The sequence below is a fragment of the Silurus meridionalis genome, chromosome 23, assembly GCF_014805685.1.
Source record: "Silurus meridionalis isolate SWU-2019-XX chromosome 23, ASM1480568v1, whole genome shotgun sequence".
Lineage (NCBI taxonomy): Eukaryota > Metazoa > Chordata > Actinopteri > Siluriformes > Siluridae > Silurus > Silurus meridionalis.
The window spans coordinates 17,656,776-17,684,248 of NC_060906.1; the positions used below are offsets into that span (position 1 = coordinate 17,656,776).

The following is a 27,473-nucleotide window of genomic DNA, read 5'->3' on the forward strand; positions in this document are numbered from 1 at the left end:
GCACTGAAATACTGATTTTAACAAAAGACTGCTTTGTATTTCAGCTAGGGAAATATGGTTTTCTTCTCTTTTGAGGTGATGTGTACTTTAAAGTAAAAACCAGATCATTTTGGTCTGAGTGACTGAATGATATAATGCATATGCAGAAAAAAAAGAAAAAGCATCCTCTAAACATCCAAGAATAGCTTGAAGTGTTTGTTATATATATATATATATATATATATATATATATATATATATATATATATATATATATATATATATATATATATATATAAATAGTGTGTGTGTGTGTGTGTATACATCGGTGATGTTGACTTTTGTATTAAATCTTAGGTGCAGAAAATGGATACAGTAAAACGATTAAACGCAGCAACAGCGTCACACTCACACACAAAATGATATTTATCATTTTTATTCCAGCACAATTAAACTGTGTTGTAAAATGGCTGGGCAGCTGGAAAGAGAAGGGCAACAGGAGTACAAAATAAAAATTAAAGACCAGTCTAGCATCATTTGTTAAAATTCCTAAAAACAAAAAAAATAAAAAAAGTTCAAATAAAAGACAGTAATGACATGATGAGGATGGAGTTCCTTTCCTTTCCTTTCCTTTCAGATAGAAGTTCATCAGTCTGAACAGCCGTGAATGTATTCCGCATCATTCTTCTTGTGAAGCTGCATCATACACATTTCGGACTTAGGCAAGCTAGGCAAAAAACCACAAACACGCTCTCAAAAGTGGCACAGTGAGGCAAGCTCTGGTCTGATAATTAGTCTAGTGGTTTGTACAGCTCGATTACTTCCTACTGTTGCACCTTATTGCTAGACAAATGGGCAAATTTTATTTAGACAACACAGAAGCTTCGTTCTTCTCATTATTACTAAATGCTAATAATTCACAGGTCAAATCGAAACCCCAGCTTATCCATCTACTCTATATTTAGTCACAGAGCCTGTTCCAATACTGTGGGTTATTTATTTATTTATTTTTCTCGAAACATCTTCTTGCCAGTTTCACTTGGTAAAATCCTGAGAAGCAGGACTTCAGTAGAAGGCATTCCTGCAGTCTAAACAAAAAAATAAAATAAACAAAAACAAAAAAAAAAAAAAAAAAAAAAAAATTCAAAATAGTGAAAATGGCAAATGAAACTAATATATATATATATATATATATATATATATATATATATATATATATATATATATATATATATATATGTATATATATATATATATATATATATATATATATATATATATATATATATATATATATATATATATATATATATACACACATATATATATATATATATATATTCATTAAAACAGAAAAACAGTGTAACAATTGATGCAATTTGGCAAGACAGCATGTGTCAAAGGAGAACAACTGTGCGAAGGTCAACAACAGGGCATTAAAGGAACGTATACCATGCAAATGTATACCACATCCCCCTTGCATAAATTATAGTCAATGATCAAGCCGAGAACTGTTTGGTGTCTGAAGTTTGAACTGTTTGCTTCTTGCAGTTTTGCACTGCAGCTGAAAGTTTAATGCAGATAATGAAGCAGACATGTGATGCAAATTTGACAATCTAAGTATATTGCAAGACGAATTACTTTTAATTAACAAACACTTCCTCGAACCCATATGGTGAGGATGAACAGAAAATCCCAACAAAAATTTGGTTTCCAGCAGCACTAAGAGGCAGAAGTCCAGAAGAAGTGAGAAGCTTGGAGGATGCAGGCTATTCATGAGTACACCCACTGGGTCTTCATTCCTATTACAAATGGTTGTCCTCAGATAATCATACCTGCTATTAAAGGGTGCACAACTTCCTCTATTAAAGCCCTAGGCTCCACTAATCGTCAGTCGGCTCAGGACGTATTTGGTGGAGGTTCGAAGTTTCAGTCCTGCTCTGTTTATAAATGCTTCCCTGTGAAGGATGTGTGTGCAGTGTAACACTGAGATGAGCTTGAAGGCCAATCTGACAACTTCCTCCTCTTTTTCTCCCTCTCTCTAAGCAGACTGTTCTGTTTCATAACAAAGACGCTTGAAAGTGAGAATCTAGAAGGCCGTACCTGACGGCCTTCAAGTGGAATGAAAAATTCAAATGCAGTATGCTGTTGTTCGGAGCACTTCATGTACGGTAGATTGATGATGTAACCCTGTGGCAGGTCGGGGTGTGGCGTGTCAGTCAAGTGTTTCCAGCAGTGTCTACAGCTGTTCTGTGAAACTGTAGATATCCTTAATTGTAGAACAGCAGGCATTCCAGATGTTGCATATTACAGATGATACACCTGTTTGTCAATTTCAGCTAAAACTATGATATGTAATGTGTAACAGAGGAATCAGATGCTGTTGGGAAGGAGATTTGCAGGTGCCAGGTGAAGAGCTCAGGGCAGGATAATTAAGATTGCGATGACAAGTTTGCTTGTTCCGAAACCTCCATTTTTCTGTTCATAGAGAGTAGGGTATCATGTTTGTGTGGCGGTCTGAGAAAATTCATCAAACGATGCTGTAGATTAAAAAAAAAAAATAGTAAAAAAAAAAAACACTGGCACTAGGCTGATGTGATGATTTCCTCCCCTTACTTGTGATTTACCATTGAAAAAAATCATGATAAACAATTCATTGGTCCAGAAAACAAGCAAAAACAGGAGAAAAAAACAACAAGCATTTCCAAAATCTCAGGCTTTCAAGAGATTAAAGAAGAAGAATGTATGCTACCAGCTGTGCAGTCTGGAACTGCTTGATGGCAGTGGCGATCGTTGAAACTCAGCTGGATCATGGAATGATACGCGATTCTATTAATATTATTATAAGACCTGAAACTTCATTGTAGGCTAATTTAATCTTTTATATGTCCAATATTCTGCTTTTTTTTCCTTTCTAAGTCCAGATTCTCAGTTATTAATTCCAAACCAGTTATTATATTATATAGAGAGTATGACGTCATTTTTTTCGTTGAAAAGCATTCATCCTGCATCAACAGTGTTGAATCGGCACATTACACAAAATGCATAAACGCTGACGGGTCTGGTAATGTAATATACGTGTCATCAATGTCATCTGACTAAATATCACTTTATATTGTTACTATATAAAATAAAGGGAGGATTAAATCATTATATGGCACAAGCCTATTTTATTTAAATTAAAAAAAAACCTAACCATTAAAAAAAAGAAAAAGAAAACCCCCCCCAGAAATGATCAGTTTTTTGTTTGGTAAGATCCCGATGCAGTCAGTCTGCCTAAAGATGTCAAAACCAATGCAGGGAAAGTCGTATTTCACACAGCTGACTGTCATGGTTTGATCAGGTTGTTGGAGAACTACACACTGTAGCGAAATGGACATAAGAGAAATCAATTTCGTGTGTAATCAGATACCAGCTGATAAATAAAGCCTGATTTCAGAACTGTATATAGTCGAGACTTTTACCATTCTCACCTATACGCCAAAATTCTCTTTTCCACCTTTCTCACACACACAGACACAAACAGAGCTCCAGCGATCTCAATGTTTTTGTTATTTTTTTTCAGTTCCGTATTGTATTTTGTTTGTTGTATTCCTATTGAACTTCATTTATGTTTTCTGCTACACGTTAGCATTTTTTCCCTGTCTCGGCACAAGCATACCCTCGACACATGAATGAGAAATCATCCTGATCTGAACAGGCAAACTTAAGACACCAAACTAGACTCTACCTCCTTGATGTGAAAACTAAACAGGTTACAGAAATATGAGGTAAACTGCAGACGGTCAGGCTAAATCAGGGTCACGCGCCAACATATCTGTTTCCTTAAAAACGCAGAAAGAGAAATTTCTAGAAACACCAGCATGGAGGGGTACCGTAGTATTGTTGTTGCGTGTGTGGTGGTTTTTTTTTTTTTTTATTAATTTAACATTCAGGATTTTTTTTTTTTTTTTTTTTTTACTAAAAACAACTGAATTGCTGCAGTCACCACATGGATTCTCTTTCAGCGTTTATAATACCAAAAGTTCACGTTAATAGTAATAATAATAAAAAAAAAAAATTAAAATAAACAGTGACTCGCAGTGAGCGCTGAGAGAACATACAGCAAATAGACGTTAAGCAAAAAAAAAAAATTATAATAATAAAAATATATAATAATAATAAAAAAAAAAATACCCCAACAACAACAAAAAGAACGTTGACCGGCACGCTTCGGCAGGTTACGCTGTTCTAAATTTACAGTAATGACACCTGGGGCCTAATTTCGCACTTCATTCAGTCAGCATTGAGTCCTTTCCAGGATCAGTCCTCACACACGAAGCATATGGCTTAATTATATCTGTAAAACACCAACATTATTTCAACTAGGGTAACAAAGAGGAGTTTGAGTTCTACTAGAAAGCAGTTCGGTGGTATGAAACGTGAGAGACGTGATGCGGAGGAGAAAAACAAAACAAAACAAAAAAAACAAGGTCCCTTACTGAGACAGAAGGTGAATTGGAAATCATCCGGCGATGTCTAAGCGTCCAGTGTAAACGTGAGCGAATTGCAATACTGTCTAGACACAAAGACAAAAAAAACAGGGCACACAGGACAACGAAGGGAATAGCAGGAGAGAGGAGGACAAAAATGATGACAGGAAGTCCAGAGCACAATCCGTTTCAGTACGATTGCAGGACGTTTTCCGCACGACACAGACGGAAGCAAGACACTGTTACAGATGGCAGGTGAATGAAATTGGCTTATTCCTGAGCCTAATATATGATTGGAATTCAAATTAAAATGTGTCAGCATGTGCACGAGTAAACAATGAGATATAGAATTTTATATATATATATATATATATATATATATATATATATATATATATATATATATATATATATATATATATATATATATATAAATATATATATATATATATTTATATGGACACATATGTGTAAACATGTCACTGTTCACCTTCTTCATTGAATGTATGTCCGTATTGCAGAACTGCATGTGTGTTTGAGTGTATGTGTGAGTGTGTGTCTGTATATGTGTATGTGTGGGTTTGTGTGTGCCCAGACAGGGTGCAGGTTTGGGATTTAGGGTCAAATACAATTTTCCTCCATGGTTATTTTGCCATCCAAGGAGTTAAAGACAGCGTCTGTGGCATTTCAACAGATCCGAGACATCGGCAACGATGGCTGTTCCTCCTTCCTCAGTCATCGTCCCTCTTTCCATTCCTTTCTCGCGCTCTCTCTTCACCACAGCAGTGTGCAGAGCCAGCAGTAGATGTACTGAAGGACGTTGTACCACATGTAGCCCGAGATGAAGGCAAACGACTGGACGGCGCACAGCCACGCGATGTCCAGGGTCATCGCCCGGGAAACGGCCTCCTTCTGACCTTTTGATGGCGGGAACACTCCTGCCAAACACACAACACATGGTGTTATTATTCATATAAGTGGCCAGTTACATAAAGAGGCACATAGATTGATTGTATCAGGTATAAAGATAGTCAAGAGCACAGCCATACAATAGGATCAATATACAAAAAAACAGACAGACTGGTATAAAAATAGGCTGGTAAATAGGCAAACAGTTCAGGCGTGAATACATATCTAGACATAAGCAGCACTGTTTAACAGATTAACCGTAATTTCCGTATATAGGTACACTACAGGGCCAAAAGTATGTGAGTACCTCACCATCACACCCATAAGTGGTTCTTGCTCAAACTGTTGTGTGCAGATCAACCGATTAATCGATTTTGCCGATTTATCAGCACCGATAGTTGATTGCCGGAGCTATGGGCTATCGGCAAAAATCCATACCGCTATCCATACCGCTACCGCTATGGCATCTGGTCTGCTGCTATTACGAGAGCGGCCTCTAGAGGTGTATCACTTTTCAGTACTATTTCACTTGTGTTATGTTTGGTTTTTATCCGAACATTTAAAAGTTGATTAATTGGTTATCGGCACGTACGATCCAACCTAGCTATTGGTATCGGTGAAATGCAAAATCGGTCAGCGTCTACTGTTGTGACAAATCTTTAAGCACACAACTGTATTGAAAGCCTCTGTAGCATTACCCAAACCTGTTTCAGCATGTTCCAACAATGCCACGTTGGTCCATGAACACATGGTGTAGCAAGGTTAGAAAAACTTGAACATCCTGGACAGAACCCTGACCATAACTCCCACTTAAACCCTTTGAAAATGAAGAGAAAAGCTGACTGTGCCTCAGGCCTTCCTCACCTACCTCACCTCACTAATGCTCTTATAGCTGAATCAGCAAATTCCAACAGTCAAGCTTTAAAATCTAATATAAGTTCATTATTAGAGCAATGAGGGACCGAATCTGAAATTGAATGTTTAAAAAGCCCTTGTTGGAATGAAGTGTTGGAGTCCACATACTTTTGGTTATATTGTGTAATATCAGATGGTCAGATTAAATGAACGCTGATATAAAGACAGATTATTATTTATCATTAGTAGTGGTGTAAGAAGACATTTAACAGTCAGAAAGGCATGTTCATGAAGCCCTCACCTGTCTGATAGAAGTGAGCGAGAAGTTCTTCCTTCTCCACAAACCTCTGATAAAGCCAGTCTGTGAGAGCCTCCTTCTCCCCCGGCACCTCTCTTACAGGGTACATCCTAACACACACACACACACACACACACACACACACACACACACACACACACACACACACACACATTTTACACAAAGTAATTGTGGTTATGTGTTTGTTAAATCCTGTGGACAGGGGCAACAAGATGACATCATGAAAAAACACGATTTGCTAGAACACATGAAGAAGCATTTCTGTTTTACTTTATAGTTCTACACATGACTTTAGAGTATAGAGAATCCACCTGGCTCAAGCTCTCAAGGTTCTCTTAACATTCAACCTGACCAGACCTCCACAGACTCTGGAGCAAGCCTGGACTCCACCCCTTGTCTCTGCCTACAGCCATCATGAAATTGAAGGCTTCCACCAAGCAATGCTGCTATTCATCTGAGCTGCCCTCACTGTCTGGAGCTGTTCCCATTGCAGTGCCACACAAATGCCTTGACCCACCAACCATCCACATCCCTTTAGTTCCTGAGGCCATCCACCTGGCTATGTCCTTTATGACTCTGAGGAACCACCCACCTGGCTAAATCCTCCTCAGTTCTCAAGAACCAATCACAAAACAACACTCCCTCTTCTCTCAGGATCCATCCACCAAAGCCACACACCTTCAGTTCCTGAGGCAATATATCTGGCTCAGTTCTTAGGAACCACCATCTGGCCTCATCCCCTTTGTTTCAGGGGCCTTCCACTTGCCCCCAAACTCTCAACAGGCTGGTTTTACTCTTTTAGTTATCTAGGGTACTAGCATATAAATCAGATATCAGACCTTCCCAATATCAGAATGTATAACACACACACACACACACACACACACACACACACACACACACACACACACACATTGCTGAAATGGATCGAGTGATTTGAGTAACACACACACACACACACACACACACACATATGATGGTAGTACCGTGTCTGCAAAACTCTGACCTCTGAACTAATAAGAGTTATTCTGCAGTAAGCATATTATTTCTGCATACTTCATGGCATGGCATAGTGTGATGGTATTTTGGGGTTTGGGAAATGAGAACATACTGTACATTACTGTACCTATTCCAAACCGTTGTCTATTACAAAAATCTCTGTAGCCCATTTTTTCTTTATTCATACCTCAACCTTTCCAATTCAGACAAAAAAAAAAAAAAGAAGAAAATAAATCCTCATTAAAAAGTTGGATTCTACACTACTGAAAGACACTGCAGGCAGAGAAGACAAATCTCAAATGGAGAATCTGGGATTAGGAGACAGAGTCCAGCCAAACTGTGTGTGAATAGCAGGCTTCTGAAATAATGCTGTACTCAGCCCGATGTTTTAAAAAAGCACCACGCAGATGCGCAGCTTTCGAACTGGTTCCGCTGAGGAAGAGCTTGTGTGTGTGTGTGTGCGTGTGTGTGTGTCAACAGCTTGTGCGAAATGCAGCCGTGGCACCATGAGAAACGCTGAGAATGAAACCCAAACTGCTAATGGGAGACTAAATCCACCAACATCAATTATTCACTGGCAGATTGAAAAACAATACACATGCAGCAAACACAACAAAAACAACACACAACCTGTGTGGACAAAACAGAGAATGATGATGAAGCTTACACTAAATCACTATGGTAAATACACACTGCTGCTCTCACTGCTTGAGAGCAACAAAAGATTAGAAAAATGGATCACAATATAAGTAAGTAAGTAGTAAGTTGGATAACAGTGCCCTCTAGATATATTGGCACCCTTCATAAAAATTGGTCAAAAAATTATAAAATATACATTTGACATGATGAATCACAGTTTCTCATGCAAACAATAAAAATAAACTATTTGTCTGAGCAAAAAACTCATATCATAATGACAAAACAAATAGTTGTATTTTATAGTAAATGCAAAAATTGTCGCTTTCCTCAGGGAAGTCTTAAGGCTTCACAGTTATGTAAGACAGAGTGAGTCCAAAAGTCTGAGCCCACATTGAAAATCTGGGATTGATTTTATTTAAAAAAATATAACTAAAGACAAACTTTTTGAATTGAGAAAAAAGCAGTGAGATATTGGGTCATCTTAATTCCTTTGTGTAATAAAAAAGGAAGAAAGAATGACAGACAGACAGAAAGAACGAAAAATAGACAGACAGAGACACAGACAGGCAAAAAGAATGACAGACAGGCAGAAAGAACAACAGAAAGAACGAAAGAAACATCAACAGAAAGAATGTCAGACAGACAGAAACAACAACAAACAGACAGACAGAAAAAAAAAACAGATAGAACAACAGACAGACAGGCAGGCAGACAGACAGGCAGAAAAAATAACAAACAAAGAACGACAGACAAAAAAAACAACAATCAGAAAGAGCGAAAGACAGACAGTCAGGCAGACCTGAAAACAACAAACAGAATGAACAACAGACAGGCAGGCAGACAGACAGAAAAACCAACAAACAGAAAGAACAACAGACAGACAGGCAGGAAGACAGAAAGAAAAAACAACAAACAAAGAACGACAGACAGACGGAGACAGACAGAAAAAAAAAAAAAAATCAACAAACAGAAAGAACAACAGACACAAATAAAAAACAACAATCAAAAAGAGCAACAGACAGACAGGCAAACAGACAGAAAAAACAACAAACAAAATAAACAACAGACAGACAGACAGAGGCCATATTTTTTCTAAAGCATTATCCTTCATATTATCCACTGAAGCATGGGCACTAAGGGGTTTGATCTCACATAGATAATCAGATTTTATAAAAACCTGTGGAGTCCACACCAGCTCGAGTGCACACCAGCATTAAAGCAAAAGAGGAAAATTTTAAATTTACGCAAAACTTTCTACTTTATCAATCAAGTTATACTGTTATTAACACTGTAATGAAAAATGTTATATTAAATGAATAAAGAACAGAAAATCTTCACTGATGGTCTCAGACGTTCGGACCATGATGCATATCAAATCAGATCGAAAGCCCTAATCTTGCACTCAGTGATAGTAATCATAAAAGCAAAAAATGTGTGTAGAGTGTTTGGTAACGCAGCCTCCGCATGACTCTAATCAGCTGAGCGAGCTCTCTAATAGATGTTTTACTGCTTGCTGACGACGATATTCCTGTCGAGTGGGGCAAAAAAAAAAAAAATAATAAAATCACAGCTGCTTTAAACAGCCTGAAGAAAAATCAGGCAGAGTGTGTGGGGAAACAGAAGTTTACACACATGTACACAAAATTATTTACTATTATGATAATGGTAAACAATTTCAATATTATTTTCTATTGGGTGTTACTTTATATTTGAATGTTATTTGTTGTATTAATGAACTAATTTTGGAATGTATTTATTTATATAAACTTTATGCAGATGTATAAATTGGTTTGTCTTTGATTAAAAAAAAAAAAAATCTAAAACTCAATCCGGCTGATATGAAAATCTCTGCATATGAATTAACCCAATCAAAAAAAAAAAAAAAAAAAAGTCTAGACTCTGAAGTCTATTAAATTATGTTTCAATAAATGTTAGACTTCACCACTAGGGGCATACTTGAGAATCTTTACCTGTTCACATTAACTTGATTGAGTCTAAGCAGGTGTTTGAAAAGTTTGAAATGTGTATAAAATGTTCACTTCTCCTTTACGTAAAACGTCTAAATATCATATAATACGTGGCGACTATAAAGTTGCAAATTAAATTACATTACAACTGCCAGAATAGTCTAACGGTGAACAATGTACTGGATTGTGAAGGATATGATCTCACTTCCACGCCCCCGCTGTGTCCTAAAGTGACCCTCTATTCAGATGTAGTTCAGAAACTCAGACTTCAACCAGATAAACTTGATTTGGCTGCACATAGCACATTTCACACTCATATTTAAATCGGATTATATGAGTGGAGCTGATTGAGTGAACCGGCTCGGCGCTCGCTCTGTACTGCCCGATAACTCAGATTAGCCTGCGCTGTTTACGGCATCTGATTTTCTTCTTTTATCCAATTGATTCTAGGAATTGTTGGGCTTTTTCTTGCAAGGCGTTGCTGCTATAATAACTAGCATCCAGATTTCCAGAAGCCGATACTGTGCGTGTGTAAGAAAAGTCAAAGCAGTGAGGATTTCCAATCACTCAAAACCCATCAGGTTTTCAGAAACATTATGTTCTACCCTGAGTAGCGATTTGGTGTTTGGCGGGACGAGAAGATTTTACCATCACGACAGGGAGGAAATGACAGTTTAAGCTGTAAAAGAAGTTCAAATGACTGAAATCAGTGATGATGGTGCAGCAGGCTGCATTGCTGCTTCACAGCTCCAGGGTTCATGGTTCGACCCCGAGCTCGAGTTAATGTGTGTGGTTTTCCTTTGCGTTTCTTTTTTTTTTTTTTTTAACATCGATTTAAAAAGGTTTTTAACAGAATGTAAACAGATTTACATTCATTTACTAGGTGTCAATGTAGTGTGTGAATGTGTGTGTTGGCCAAATCTTTCATCCTGAGTGTATTTCCACCTCTTTTCCAGTGTTAAGCTCTTATTATTACTCTATTTTACTAATAATAACATTTCTACTACTACTAATAATAAATATAATAATAATTAAACAAAAAAGAAAAAAAAGAAAGAGGAGAAAAGGAGGAGGGGGGGCAGGGGGAAGGAAGAGGAAAAAGTAGAAGAAATAGAAGAAGGAAGAAAAGAAGAAGAAGAAGAATGAGGAGGGGAAGAAGAAAGAAAAAAAGAAGAGGGATAAGGAAAAGGAGGATGAAAAACTGAAGAAAAAGAAATGAATTAATGGATGATTTTTTTGTCTTTTTCTTTTTTAAGACACACACATGCACCAGCCCAGTTTAGAAAGATTTCATGAATACAGCATAGCTTGCTCAGTGATTAAGCGTGTGACAACAGGGGTGATAATACAGTAACTGGCTGAGCTGAACAGTGGAAAAGCTCTGCAAACGTGGCCCAGAACATCCGACTTTCTCCGGAAGAGACTGTAACACTGACATCGTGTTTACTCACCGCCATTTCAGTCAAAACCTCAGTCAAACCCAGACAAACTGCAACTGCAATGTTTTCATGCTTAAAACCGGTTTAAACAGGACAGTAACAATCAGACAAATGTTGCTATGCGGTGTTGCAATTTGTCAGCCCTCTGTTGTGTTGTTTGGTTTAAAAAAGGAAATTGTGTCAGATCGCGAAGTCTTGAGCAAGCCGTGTTCCCAATGGCTACGCTGATGCCGACTCCTGGAGCTGATAAACTACTGGAACAGCCAACACCTTGACTGTTGATTTGTGTAAAGCTGCTTTGAGACAATGTCTGTTGTGAAAAGCGCTATAGAAATAAACTTGACTTGACTTGACAGCCCTTAAAACGAGTCAAGTGAAGGGGAAAAAGTAGAGGAAAACTGTTTACCTTCAGGATGTAACATGGTAATGAGTAGTAGTTATATTAGTGATCAAGAAAAGAAATCAAGTAAGTGACAATTCTCAAATTGTGCGTGAGCGTGCGAGTCCCAACACTTTGTCTCCTTGCTAGGCTAAAAATAGCTCTCGGGCAGATTCACAGTCTCACACTTTTACCCAGAATACAGAGGTAACATTTTATTTAGCCTAGCTCAGCCTAGCCATGCACGTCTAATAGCACAGAACTTTTCAGTATATCTGGTAAATACAGGAAAAAACCCTGATAATTCGACTTCTGCTACTGTGACCCACAACTGGAACTGTGTATTGTTAGTGCCAAGTCAAACTCACTTATCACACACACACAATTAGAATGCTTATAGAGAACATGGGGACAAGATACAAGATAATGACCCACTGTTAAATACAGCAAGTTTATTAATGATCTAAATATCCATGACTATGATCAACACAGCAGTCAACATAAAGCTTTAAAATCCTTAGCAGTGCCATGCGGTGTTCAGGGCCCTCAGAGAAAGCTATTCTCACTTCTTCTTCATCTCTCCTGTAATCCTCACACAGTCATTGATCTGGTTATCGGTTTTGCTCGACAAACACGGTGAACGTTGAACAGTCACCCGCACACCTCCAACATTCTGCACATCTAATGAGGACAATAAAGAAATGTTCTGCCTTATAGAGAAAGACCATGACCTCTCCATAAACACAGACTTTCACACAGTAAAGCATTATGGGCGGGTTATCCCTCTCGATCTGTGCTACAACATTGTAGTGTTTATTTTGTGTGAGTTTTTTGTAACCCTAGCAAAATACTAGCAGCGCAGTGTAGTCAGGAACTAGTTCATTTTAATCGATAGTATAGAACCTCCTTATAATTACAGTGATTCTGTGTGTGACACACTAGGGTGTAAGAAAATATCGCTAAACCTGAGTATTGCGATATTTAGTTTGGCGATAATGTAACGATAAAAACAACAACAACAACAACAAGCAATATCGATGTTAGTGTTCATTTCAACCTGTTTCCTGGAAACGCTGCTGTAAAAACAATTAGGGGAATAACTTTCGCCAGAAGTAGTGGCAGCACTGACAATGCGGCAACGTGCGGTTTGTTTTGAGGGTGGGAATATGTTACAATGACATTAAAAAGTTTAGGAACAACATGTGCTGTTCATGGTTGCATCTCACAAAATATTGTATTGCAACGCCTGTATCGCGATACGCATCTTATCACCAGATTCCTGCCGATACACAGCCCTATGACATGCACCGGATGTCTGCTGGCTGTAGCAGAATATTTATTTAGCATAAAGAGCGTAGAATAAGTTTATTAGAGTGACAGTGCATGTAGGACGTATTGGAGACAAGGTGAGGGAGAAGAGATTGAGATGGTTTGGACATGTGCAGAGGAGTGACATGCGGTACATCGGTAGGAGAATGCGGATGGAGAATGAGGATGGAGCCACCAGGAAGGCCAAGGAGGAGGTTTATGGATGTGGTGAAGGAAGACATGCAGGTAGTTGGTTTGAAAAAGGCGGATGTAGAGGACAGGGGGGTATGGAGACGGATGACCCGCTGTGGTGCCCCCTAATGGGAGAATCCGAAAGAGGGTCGTAGCACCTAGCAACCAATAAACCGTGATTAAACAAACCAAACAGCAGGTCCATGCAATATCTAAGGTAGTAAATATAGACGAATTGTCCTGATGATGTCATTTATGAATCCCATTTTAGAGACTTTGCTCCAGGAAACATTGTTTTTCGAGATGTACACATTGAGCTGAGCTTTGTGCACTTCGATCCAAAGCCTGACACACTTTCCTCTGTGGCTCTTCTTACCCTCCGGATCTGTCGGATTCCTGTTCTGGAGCTTCCTCACTAAGCTCCTATAGTTGGGGATAATCTCACCTGAATGCTGTGGACTCTATGCTCAGTCCAAGACTTGGGTTTGGAATCAGGTCACGACAAACATTTAATTCAAGTCCTTTTAGCATGATTTATATCTGGTGTCACTCTGAATAGGTTCACTTTTGAGTCTGGTTGAGATTTTTTGGGCCAAGCAACCTAAATATGCAGGTCTTTCTCTTTTGTTGTTTCATCCCAACAACCCAGACACACACTCACACCCTTCATTTGATTAAAAAAAAAAAAAGGAGAAGAAAAAGGTTGCCTTTTTTGCATGTCTGACCTCATGTCTGCTGCTCAGGAATACTGCCTAAAAAAACAAAGCAGTCCACAAAACCATACGTTATGTGCGTTGGCAGATATTTATTTTCATTTTGCAGTATATAAGCATTTGTTAGGCTGTAATTGTGATATCAATTCTTCAGAAGACTCAGCAGCAAGAGTCTGTATGCTGATCTTGTTTAAATCTCGTTTAGTTTATGCTATGGTTCTGAATTATAAAAGAAATTTAGCAGAAAAAAAGGAATCAAGCTAACCAACAGAAACAAAACAGCAAGTTATAATGAAAAGACAAGCAGGTCTATGTTTAGTGCCTTCCCTGATTTATTGAACAACAAGCTCTTTGTGTTCGTCTTGCAGCCGTCAACGTCAACTCGTGTGCAATGTGCTGTGCTATAAGACCTTAAAAGGGCTATTCGTGAGGCTATCACCATGGCAACATTTACATAGCGCTATGTCATCTTCAGACTCTTTCCTTTTCGCTAAATCACCACATACTAAACATATCCCGAATTGTCACATTGGAGCCTGATACCTCAGCGAGCTTTAAGACTTTATACAACTACCCATCTGACGCTCTGTGTACTTTTTTCCCTTTTACACTGTTTCCCAACTGGTCAGCTGTGCTTGTGTTTCTTATTCACTTAAACCGGCTTTGCTGAGCTCAGCTGCCATCTGCTTCGTCGTTTCTGCACTTCCTCAACAATTGAGCGTGTTCCTGAGCTTAGAGACGTTCTGTCCAGTCCTCTTTACGTTAGGAGCACATAAAGAAAGGTCTGTCTACTAATAAACAGAAGGTAACATGGTCAGATTTTAGCATAAAAAAATAAATAAATAAAAACACTGCGGGAAAAGAACGCACAGGCTGGTGATATGGAGATGAACAATAGCCAGACGGGCAGAGACCTACAGAATAGACCAGTACAAAAAGACACAGCCAGATGTGAAGACTGACTGGAACAGATAGATGGATATGTAGACAGTTATAAAGACACAGCCAGATGTGCTTAGCCAGACATAAACAGATAGACAGACAGAAGAAAATGTAGCCAGATGTGTAGACTGAGATAGATAGACAGACAGATAAACAGAGAGACAGACAGAAGAATGTAAAGCCAGATGCATAGACAAACAAGAATAGACAGACAGATGAAAACAAAAATAGTTAAAACAACAATTAAATAGGCAACCACAGTATATAGCCAAGTATACAGACAAACAGGAAGAAAAAAAAACCAGACAACCAGATGTGTAGACAGAGATGGACAGTTAAACAGATAGACAAAACAGATGGACAGCAACAGACAAACAAGGCTGAGTAATAGACAGTCAGGAAATAATCTGCTCTGATTAAATGAATAAATCATTGCAAAAACAGTGAATAAGCAAGGCTGTTTGATCACACACACACACCCTGGCTGACGGCCATGTCTCATTAAATCATTCATACAGCCCTGTTCGGATCACGCAAGCACAACGAGCCGGACTCCCGACTTCACTCACCTGTTCACCCGACACCCACAAACCCCGAATATCTTTTAAAAGTTGTTTCATAGATTTTTAAAAAGGCATAGTGTTGGTCAGTTTCAAAGGTAGCCAAATAAAACTGGTCATGTTTGGTGAAAGAAATAGCAGACCTTCTAGTTAAAGCCAGCACTGTAGTTTGAATCCGGGTTCGAGTCTGCACTCAGGACCGATTCTGGGATTTTACAATCAAACGTTTGCAGAAATTCCTTCCAAGACGTAAATTCTGTCACGTTTGTCCGAGAGTGGTACACAGTCTCAAGAAGTGTTGAACACGTTTTTATAGATCTCATCATCCAATAATAATCTTTTCTCTTGCATCACAGAAGTAGAAAACATAAGTTGAACCAATCACACTAGGCATCACTGAGCAAATATGGCTTCCATAACTGACATGAGCTTCCAACTCCAAACCATACTGTGTTCAAATGGGTCAAGTAAAGGGACTGCTCCTGGTCTCAAAAGCAAATGACACCAAACAGTGTTGTCAAAGGTCCACTAATCCAGAAGAACTTGCAAGTGTTAAAACATAAATAGCACATTCTGTGTAGTGTGTGAGGCGGCGATGGGGAATACAGAACTACTCAGTGGATGTAAAAAAAAAAAATATACAATTTTTTTTTAGTCTGGAGACATTTCAAGCAAGTTGGAATATTATTTATATTGTATTCAGAAAACAGGAGGATAAATTTATCTTTACTATTAACATCTCAAGCTCTTACTGCTTGTGATAATGAACGAACACATTTGAAACCTAACACACCGACTCATATCGCCTAAGGGTATGCTAACTTTTGCACTACAAACATACAGCATACATACATAAGCTTGTTCATTAGATTAATATGAAAGATCAAGGGAGAGCAGCAGCAGATTAATAAGAGAATATAAACAGCTAAAAGAAGAGACACAGGCAGCAATAGCGAAGACACAAAAGGCTAAGGAGGGAGAGAGAATGAATTACAAAGACAAGGAGAAAGAATGAGACAGACAGACTGGAAAGAAGGGGGACAGGGAAGTACTGTTAAGCAAAAATCATTGACGCTGACAATGCTAGGCATTATTATCCTGATCCAGGCTTAAACAAGAAAGCACAACTTCAAACTGATGAATAGAAAATGAGAGAGAGAGAGAGAGAGAGAGAGAGAGAGAGAGAGAGAGAGAGAGAGAGAAAGAGAGCGGGACCGGGGTGGGGGAGTCGGGTCTTAAAGGCCTAAGGTAAAATGAGGTCATTGGGGACAAAGGAGCAGCAGTCAGCTGAGAGGGACAAAGTGAAGTGTGTGTTAGAGCAATACACAGAGACACACACACACACACAGAGAATGATTGCTACAGGACGTTCAGCCTCCTCAGTGATCAGTGAGCATTAAAAACGTTTCTGCCTCATCGTTTCTATGTTAATAGAAATCCTGACATTTCTCATGCACTGCAAAATGCTAATCTGAGCAGAGTTAAATCATTTACTCTAAAAACTTGCATTTAGTACATAAGGGTCATGAGTATTTTTACTCATGACCGTTGACAGTTGTTTACAATAAATTAGATTTGAAAAATATGAAATTAAGTTCTTCAAATTATCTTAAAAAAGAGAAGCTGGTAAAAGGACAACTGTTCAAACACTGTGTGGACAATAGTATCGGAAAACCTATTTTTTCTAGCCATATGTGCTTCTTCCCCAAACTGTTACCACAAAGTTGGAGGCACACAAAGGTATAGAATGTTTTTTAGAAGCGATAGAGTATCATTTCCCATCCCTTGAACTAAAACCCAAACCTGTTCCAGCATGACGATGTCCTGTGCACAACGCCAGCTCCTTGAAGATATGGCTTACTTTGGTTGGAGAGGAAGATCCTAAAGGTTTCTGCAATAAAGCTCTGATCAATAAACCTAGTGAACACCTTTGGGATGAATTGGAACACTGACAGCACCTCAGTCCTTCTCACAAGCACACTCACAATCTAGTGGAGCATCTTCCCAGAAGTTAAAATACCAGCAAACGGGGACGAAATATTAAATGGAATATTTTCCATTTAATATTTCGAAAAAAACACATACAAATCATATGGCCAGGTGTCCACAAACGTTTGTCCACATAGTGAATTCAAATTAGAAAGAGGAAGAACACTTAATAAATGTCTGTTAGCAAATTGTTGCGACCTCAGAGTTCATTCTTTTAGAATATAAAACATGTCCAAATGTTTTATTCCCTACATATTAAACACTCGTCTTACTGCAATCATGGATGTTTCAGTCAGGTTGAATTTAGTTGTGTCCAAATCTCCACGTCCTGCTGTTTTTAAACCTCATTTCCTCTGCCTTCGTCTAAGATGATGACCAGGCGAGTTACGAAAACCCCTGTAAATCAGCTCTCCTGATGAGAGTGACATGCTGCATAAGCAGGCACGAGGAGAGAACTAAATTGTGAGAGTGAAAGAAGACGACACTACCTAGGAGGTATAAAGACAGGACGAATTAACGCTCAATCCCACGTACAGATTATCAAGTGACTAGATATGAAAATAAGATTGAAAGAGATTAACGGCCTCCCTGAGCTGTTCCATACTCACACATTCACGTCCTCATTTAAGAATACTATTTGGTCATTTATTTCACAGCTCAAAACTTACCGTAGAAACCGTAGAAAGAACTAAAATTGTGGTTTAATGAAGTTAAAATGTGAGTCAATGTAACAAGCACAAACAAATATTATGCGGATGAAAAAATTGTTGTAATAATTGCTTTTGAAAGATTACCAAAATAAATTTAAAAAAAGTGTTGGCCCTTTCGGAGACTGTGAGTTTGTATTATTACAACACAAGCATCTGAGAGTCTAAACAAGCACAAGTTGGCCATGTTGTTTGGATGGGAGAAATGATATACTCATATCCCATGTCAATCACAGTGCTACTAGCCAATGCTAGTGTATGTGTTATCACATTTATAAAATATCTGCCACGGTTCCTCTGTAGAATTTGTTGGAGTACCCGACAGCTGGTATTATTTTGTTACTGCATGAAAAATGATTATGTAAAATCCTCCTTTCTTTACTGACGCACAAACTTGTTGAAAAAGTACGGCTTTAAAGTTTACATTTAGGTATTCGGTGAGATGTCTTTACCCAGAGAGACTTCAAATTGTCTCATACACTGATCAGGCATAATATTATGACCCCCTGCTTAATACTGTGTAGGTCCCCTTATGCTGCAAACAGTTCTGGCCCATTGACCATTAAAATCATTAAATTCTTCACTGATTTAAGCTCCCCACTTTCATCAATGAGCCGTGACCCTGTCGCCGGTTCACCACTGTTTCTTCCTTGGACCACTTTTGATAGATACTGACCACTGCTCTGACCCAGTCGTCTAGCCATTACAATATGGCCCTTGTCAAAATGTGCTCAAATCCTTACTCTTGCCCATTTTTACTGTAAATTCACTTGCTGCCTAATAATATAATGATGAAGAGATAATCAGTGTTATTCACTTCACTGAGCATAATGTTATAATGTCAATGTTATGACTTTTCATTGCATACAACAAAGCAGTTAAGAGTCAATGGCCTTGATCAAGATCCCAGCAGTGGATTTGAATTTACAACCTTTCAATCAGAAGTCTGCCTTAACCACTGAGCCAAAACATCCACCCTCAAAAATCTAATATATTCTGTAAATATACATAATTATACAGAAATATCTGCATATTAATCCGATGATAATAATATTATTATTATATTGTATATATATATATATATATATATATATATATATATATATATATATATATGTATATATATATATATATATGTATATATATATATATGTATATATATATGTATATATATATATATATATATATATATATATATATATATATATATATATATATATATATATATATATATATATATATATATATATATATATATATATATATATATATATATATATATATATATATATATATATATATATATATATATATATATATATATACACACACACACACACACACACACACACACACTCGATTATTTTAGTAATCTAATAAAAAGTACTTTATCTTTATTAAAGGCCAATACTAAATATACAAGAGAAAATAAGACGCTCTCTAAAAATGAACAAGTATTTTCTTTTTAGAAAAATTTACATTTTTATTTCTTAAATTACATTCAAGGATATCTGCGAAAACTAAAGCCATTAAGTGCATTTAATTGGCATGTTACATTAAAAAAAAAAAAACTCACCCTTCACTGTTTTCTCCCCATTTCACCATTCTTTATTCTGCAGCGTCTTAAGTGTTTACCCGTCCAGGCGCTTTAGAGTTTAGTGGGTGGTGCGTGAGTAATAATGGTCCGTGGGAAACACAGTGCTCAGTGTGTAGTTAAGCGAAGCATTGAGGAAAAATGATTTGTCTTAATGAATTTCTTTAATCAAGTTACTCGAGGAATTGTTACAGCCCTAATAGATACTGTGTATAATATTGTTGACTGGAATAAACCCATCACCCAAATTTACTCCTGTTTTGTTCTCATTTTTTTATATGCACATGTAGCCTTATTATTTTTGAAATCTTTTTATACTGCAGCCACAGTACTAATTTACTGCTCTTTCATCCTGAAGTGCAAAGTGCATTCAGCTGTAACGCAAACTGCATTATGGCAGTTTTATAAGCTCACTTAGACACTAAACCTTAATAGTGTACTGTAAAATCTCAAACACATTAGATATTACTCGCTGGGCTTTTGAACATAACCACAAAATCCAAAAACCTTTCATTCTGGGGTGAAACACAAAGCAAGGATTTTATGCTCGCGTAACTTCCTGTGATTGTTGAACCCATTTGCATGGTTTTAATGAACATGAATCAATCGTCTAAAATACATGCACTTAGAAAGAAAAAGTCCTGTTATGAAAACCTGGAGTCTGAATTAAAGTGTGAACCAATTCAGCTTCTTTACTGTCACAGTGAATTTTTTAAATAATATTTGTTGTTTATTTGATGTTATTTTTTGGCCAGATAAATGCAGGAAACACGTACCATCACTACAACAACTGCCACACACACACACACACACACACACACACACACACACACACACACTCTCAAACACAAAAACAACACCAGCAGCAACATTCTGAGATCAAAGCCACAGAACTCATGCTCACTGCTGGGGTCTTTCTGCACACTTAAAAAAAAAAAACAAACAAAAAAAAACAACAACAACTCGGACTCTCACACACACACACACACACACACACACACACACACACACACACACACAGTGTAACATGACAACATGAGCATTAAACAGTTCAGATCAAATACACCAAGCCTCAACAGTATCAAAGCATAAAAGCTACAGTCAGAATGAAAAAGAACCGAAAACGTCACTCTACTAGAGCAGATCCAGCAGGTAAATCAGGAAGTTAACAAAAAAAAAACACAGCAATACTTAACCAACGCACAACCAAGTATCCACAATCCTTTGTTACATTTATACATTTACATTTTTCTTTTTTTGGGGAGAGGGGGGCATCAAAACAGATACTGTATTGTAGTGTTGTAGTGTATGGAATGTTTTATTATTTTTTCTTATTTAAATAACCCACATTATTCCACTCCCGAGACTAGCATTTGGGACAGAGGTAATCCGCGGTGGTTTTACCTGTAGTGCACGTGCGTGACCGTGGGTTCTCTGTAGCCAAAAATCCACGTCTGGATGTCCATGGGTTTGGCTTCGGGATATGCTATTGTCACATCTACTACCCACTGCAGGCCTCTAGATTTACAATCTGCGCACACACACACAGAGTTTAAAAAGTGTACAGGAAGGTGAAAAGGAACTGCATTTCCAAAACAAAAACCCACATTTTTGCTATATTTACAGCCTCCCTTATCCAGAGAGACTTACCACTGAGCATTTAAGGATTAAGGGCCTTGCTGAAGGGCCCAGCAGTGGCAGATTTTTGGTGCTGGGATTTTAACTTGTGACCTTCCGATCCAGAGTCTAATGTCTTAACCACTGAGCAACCGCCTCCACCTAAATCAAGTGTTTTTATAATCAAGAGATTGATATTCGGCAAATGAATTCAGTTTAAAGAAAACCATCAAACAGTTTAATAGTAAACAATTATTTGTTGATTTATTACATTTTGGTCTCTCCGACACCCATAGTGAATCAATTAATGTAGCTTTTTCATGTATTTGTACTTTTAAAAGTATTTCCATTTGGGGAGTCTTTTACTTTAACTTCACTACATTTCAAGTCAAATATCTTCCTTTTTACTCAACTACATTTTGCAGTCGTTTCTTTTTATTTATGGGGATAAAATGTAACTGGTCAAGCACACAGCAAGCCACCAATCAGGGTCGAGCGCACGCTCTGTTTTGTTTTGATTACCGCTTGGTGTATCTACTTTCCTCCAATGTACAGTTCAGCGTCAGTTCACCAGCAAGCAGAACATTTGGAGAGGAATAAATACAACACCTTTAGCCTTATTTGAACGATTTTGTTGAAGTCGTCTTAAAAAAAAAAGGTTTGGGGTCATGACCATTGTGATTAATATCAATTGTATAAATGTGACAAAGAGATCAATCAGTGTTTGACTCATTCTATTAATAGATTGATGTGCTAAGAGAAAAAAGTCTTTTCACATAAACTGAGTTGATTAAGCAAAAGTCTTTGATAAAAATAAGAACGTTATAGCCATAATAAATCAAAGTACTTTGGATAGTTAAATAGATTTAAAGGCAAATACTTTTGCACTTTTACTCAATTAAGGGTTAAAGAGGATCTAGTGGATCTCCACCACTGCATTACAATACATTACAATCTATAAGGGCACATAGTTTGTTGCTTTTTCAATAATTAACTGAAGGCTTCAGAAAGTAAAAATGTAATTGCCGTGCGTTTATTCTTTTTTGTAATCAAGTAACAAGGGCTCTTAGATCGATACGCTGTGTATCTTGGCCCAACAATGCTGCTTACTTGGCAGCCTGTTATCGCAAAAAACATTAGACATCGTAACTAAAGGTTAATGCACTGGAAATTAGTATCTGCCTGGATTATTTTTTTCTTAAACAAATGTTTCCTCTTTATCCTGCTCACATTAAGTGCATTAACCTCAGTTCTGACTGATTCCATAGTGAGGAGAATAAAGAGGATTACAGTTTCATTCTTTGTATGTTCAGGGATCAAGTAAAAAAAAAAAGAAATACTCAGCAGGGACTAAACGCTGTGTATTTAACACAAGAGAGTCTCAGCATGTACGTTGTAAGAGTCAGTTTTACAGTAGATACCCACACCTTTTATACCTGGTCTGATCGGTTAAAAGAAGGGAGGTAGACATCTTAAATGTAGGTTGGAGAAAAAAAAGTGTGTTTCCAATTTTAAACCGATGCGTTTAATACTGTGGAATTATGTTTGAAAGGAAGCCAGGGTAAAAAATAATAAATATTTGTTTTAAATAAGTTTACAGACACTTAATTTGGTCACAGTGTTCCCAAAATTGAATTATGTTGAAAAAATTATAAATAATGTTCTGTTTTGAACAGTTTGTGCTCTATCGTATCTGGCAATTCGCATTGATTTCTGAAGCAATCCTCGCCACTGTTGTTCATCATTTTACTCCCAATTATCCTGCTTGTCCGTTTTCATTCACAATTCTAAAATTATTTTGTGCTGCTTCCTTCCCTTCCCTTTTCTTAGCCCTTTTTTGCAATTACTTCCTAGTTCATAATTTATAAAAGTCAATTACCGTTAATTTCCTGACCCTGGCAAAGTAAACACCAAATACTTGTGGTTAATCTAATGAAGAATAGTATACAGTGGTCACCCGGAACTCATGGGGGTTACGTTCTAAGACCCACTGTGAGTTCCGAAAATCCGAATTTTGGACGCATCTAGACATTATGTTACTTTATAAATGTAATAGTGTACAGTATTTGACCAAATACATAGTTTATCCAGCTGCGGATTCTCACGAATTTGAAGATAATCCGCAACTTGCTGTTATTTAGGTTCCAAATGAAAACCTGTGAATTTTTTGGGCCGCAAGTGATCGAGGTTTGACTGTATGTATTATTTGTATATTAAGATAACAATCTATTTTTGGAAAATGTTTGCAAAAGGTTGTCGCGGCATCTTTGTAAAAAAGAAATTTAGTTTGACACGTTTTCTAAAACAGCAGTGACAGTTACAGTTATTTGTAAGTCTGGTTTAAAACGGTGTTTAATTTTGGGCTACAAGTAAGTGTACAAAATGTATAAGTATCGTATTTGATCTCAACCTGAATCCCAGTTTGTGGTAAAACTGGTGCATCCCATATGTTCTGACCTTTCTGTGCTGACGAACTGGTGTCGTTTCCCAGCATGCCATTCTCCAGCTGTGGTCCAAGTGTTTTCAGGATTACCTGAGTGGCCCCTAGACGCGGCAAGGTCACATGTGTTAAGTGGGGTAAATCATTCTTCTTGGCGAATGACTGACTCGTCTCTCGCCTTTTTCTCAAGAAGCCCCCCTCAGGAAACAGAACGATCCACTTCCTGTCTCGGCTGTAGTAGTACTTGTCCAGGTGGCTCTTTAAGTAAATGAGCTGCTTGTCCCGATACGCTTTGCCCTGGACATGATACAAGATACGCCAGCATCATTTACTAACACCATTTAGGATTTTTATATTTATTTGTCTGTATTCTTCTGGACCTTCCTGACTCACCTGTCTGATGAAGAAATCTCCATGGATCAGAGACACCAGGCCAAAGTTGGTGTATTTAAACACATGGTCCATTAACCACATCATCTTCCGCACCACCTAACAAAGACAATAATGGTGATGAAATGTGAGAAACCTGTTTAAATGTGATTATTTAAATTAGTATTATTATTTTTTTTAAAGATGTACTAGAAAATTGTACTAGTGTCAACTCAATGTTAAATAAACTAGCTAGCAATTCAAACGTGTCAGTGGCTGCCAGAGAACAAAGAAGATCCAGCTAGTGGATGAAACTGGGGACATATTAAAACTTTATTAAAAAAATCAAATTAGATATATATAAAAATAAATAAATGCATCCTGCGCTATTCAGCACTATTATAGAGAACAACTTCCAAATTTCAATGGAATTCCATTGGAACTATTTCTTCATCTGAATCCCAGATCTACTGGGCACTATGTAAACTCTCCAGTGCTACACATTACACGGTAAACAGGTTTATTTTAAGCTCAACCGTGTGTTTTTAGCTCTGTCAAACCAGTTAAGTTAATTGAAGTCAAGTTTATTTCTATAGCGCTTTTCACAACAGACATTGTCTCAAAGCAGCTTTACAGAATTTAACAGTTAAGGTGAACGATGTGTGTTTATCCCTGATGAGCAGTAATGGTGACTGTGGCAAGGCAAAACTCCCTTAGATGTTATGAGGAAGAAACCTTTAGAGGAACCAGACTCAAAAGAAGAACCCATCCTCATTTGTTGGTAACACAGTAACACAGAAATCTATAAATATACCCTGGATATAAAGAAACGACTTTGCCGTAATTAATCATAATCGTACGCATCACCTATAAGTAGGCTTTAGCGTTGACAATGGCAATGACCCAATACCCAGGACAAGTGTTGGATTGACACCAGCAAAAGGAGGCATTAAAAAGAATAAATATAAAATACACAATAAATAAAAAGTAGTAGTAGTTTCTAATAAAAAAAAAAAAGGATGGGTATCAATATCCGCTTCATGTTTTAGTATCAGTGGGGTGAGAACATGTCGCATTGTGCCATACTAACGCTGACATTTAAACAGAATAGAGTTTATACTCTGAAGCTCTGAATCTGAAGGCATATACACCTGAAGAATGTTTATCTATACGTGACTACACAAATCCACTCACACTTGGAGTTTCAGTGACGAAAGCCGTGGAAAACAGCACACAGGCATGAAGAGTATCCAGGGTCGGATGGAAGAGTTCAGGCCCCAGGCTTTTATTAAAGTCGGTGTTTATCAAAACGTTATATGTCCTGCATAATCTACCTGCCATTAAAGATGTAAAATGCAGATCCAGTACACAGTATACACCTTGTTTCGTGTTGAACATTCTGTACCAACAGCTGGCAAAATACAAACCCTGTGACAGCTTGATGTGTGTTTAGCCCTCATACCTGTACCACAGAATCACCGTAGAGATTTGCTTATCAAACCGGTTTCACCTGCAGCGGTTTTACATGCACTTGCCTCCTATTTCCTTGTCGATATGTAAATGTAGGGATCGGTCTTTGCCTCACATGAGCAGCCGGAATCACGTCCCTCACACCTGCACATGGCTAATGGACTGTAACTGATAACCTTTAATCTCTCTCAAAGTACACAAACATACACCGAGTGGACCTTATTACACAGACTATTACACATTCACACACTTCTCCACACACACACACACACACACACACACACACACACACACACACACACACACACACACACACACACACACAGTTGGTGACCGAACAGTTGGCTCTTTAGTCACAACTGCATTATTGCACTGCCTCTTTCTAACATTCCAAACCTGAGGGACATTTCAGTTGAGCAACAAGCACAGGGGGAGTGATGTTACGCGCTTGTAATTAACAGAGCAGGTGCTGTAATGCGTCCCAAAGCAAAGCAGAACCGCTATTATGCCACAGAATTGGACCAACAATTACAACTTCTAATTAACGAGAAAATCATATAATTACGTTGTACAGTCGTCCCCCGATGATCGTGGTAGTTATGCGCCAAAACCAACCGCAAAAAAATTATTTCCGCGATAAGTGGACGCCACCCCAAAACATTTTTTCTTTTCTTTTTTTTTTATTGTTTAAGCCATAATTCATCCTTCCACACTCTTTAAACACACATAGAAAACATTTGCAAGAATATAGTGAGATTAATTTTGTGTAAATTTGTAGAAATATCACATTTATAGTAAGTACTGTACAGTACTGTAGCGTAGCCTATGCATAGTTTCTCTGTTTGTTTATTGGTTGACGTGTCCTATGATGTCAAAAAGGTTCTGAGTTAAAGATACACTGCATGATTTATTTTTATTGGCTGAATCTGGTGATGTATGTCTTGAACTCCTCACTTTTATTTGAAGTCGGAGGACACTAAAACCAATAAACAAGCGGTTACCTTATAATAAACCTACGGTTTCTTGTAATGCCACTCATTTGTTTTTGATGAACGGAAAACTGGACCATTCGGAAACGAAATAGTTGTGTGCCAAATTAAAAATCGTGATAAATTGGGACCGCAAGATTCGAACCGCGATAAACTGATGGACGACTGCACTATTTCTTTATCACATTTCTTCAGCTTCCTGGAAATTTCTTAAATAAACTTCAAAATGCAATTAAATCAATTTTTACTTGTATAGCACTTATATATATATATATATACACATAGAGATACACACACACTATATTGGTCACCTGGTCATAAGTACAATATGTGGTTTTTGAGCATTGCATTCCACATTTAGTCCTCATTTGCTCTTATAATTCCCTCCACTCTTCAGTGAAGATGTTCCACTAGATTCTGGAGTGTGCTTATGGACATTTGTGTTGATCAGCCACAATGGTATTTCGAAAGGCAGGTACTGATGTAGATGAGGAGACCTGGGGTGCAGTCAGCGTTTAAATTCATCCTGAAGGTGTTTAGTAGGGATGAGATCAGAGCTCTATAGCAGGCCACTCAAGATCTTCCACTCCAAAGCATGTAAACCAGATCTTGCCATGCTGGAACAG

The 27,473-nt window shown here is 37.7% G+C and overlaps 1 protein-coding gene across 2 annotated transcripts in view; it reads right to left on the reverse strand.

The window, feature by feature from the left end:
* Window positions 1-3,542: 3,542 nt before the first annotated feature.
* The window catches only part of lpgat1 (lysophosphatidylglycerol acyltransferase 1), a 51,885-nt gene continuing 27,954 nt past the window's right edge, over window positions 3,543-27,473 (reverse strand). For both annotated transcript variants that reach the window (XM_046836529.1, XM_046836530.1), the window contains exons 4-8: window positions 24,413-24,508; window positions 24,037-24,316; window positions 21,367-21,493; window positions 6,517-6,623; window positions 3,543-5,389 (exon numbers count right to left, since the gene is read on the reverse strand). In XM_046836529.1, coding sequence (XP_046692485.1) covers window positions 5,226-5,389; window positions 6,517-6,623; window positions 21,367-21,493; window positions 24,037-24,316; window positions 24,413-24,508 — 774 coding nt within the window. In that variant the 3' untranslated portion in view covers window positions 3,543-5,225. The remainder of the gene's footprint in view (window positions 5,390-6,516; window positions 6,624-21,366; window positions 21,494-24,036; window positions 24,317-24,412; window positions 24,509-27,473) is intronic.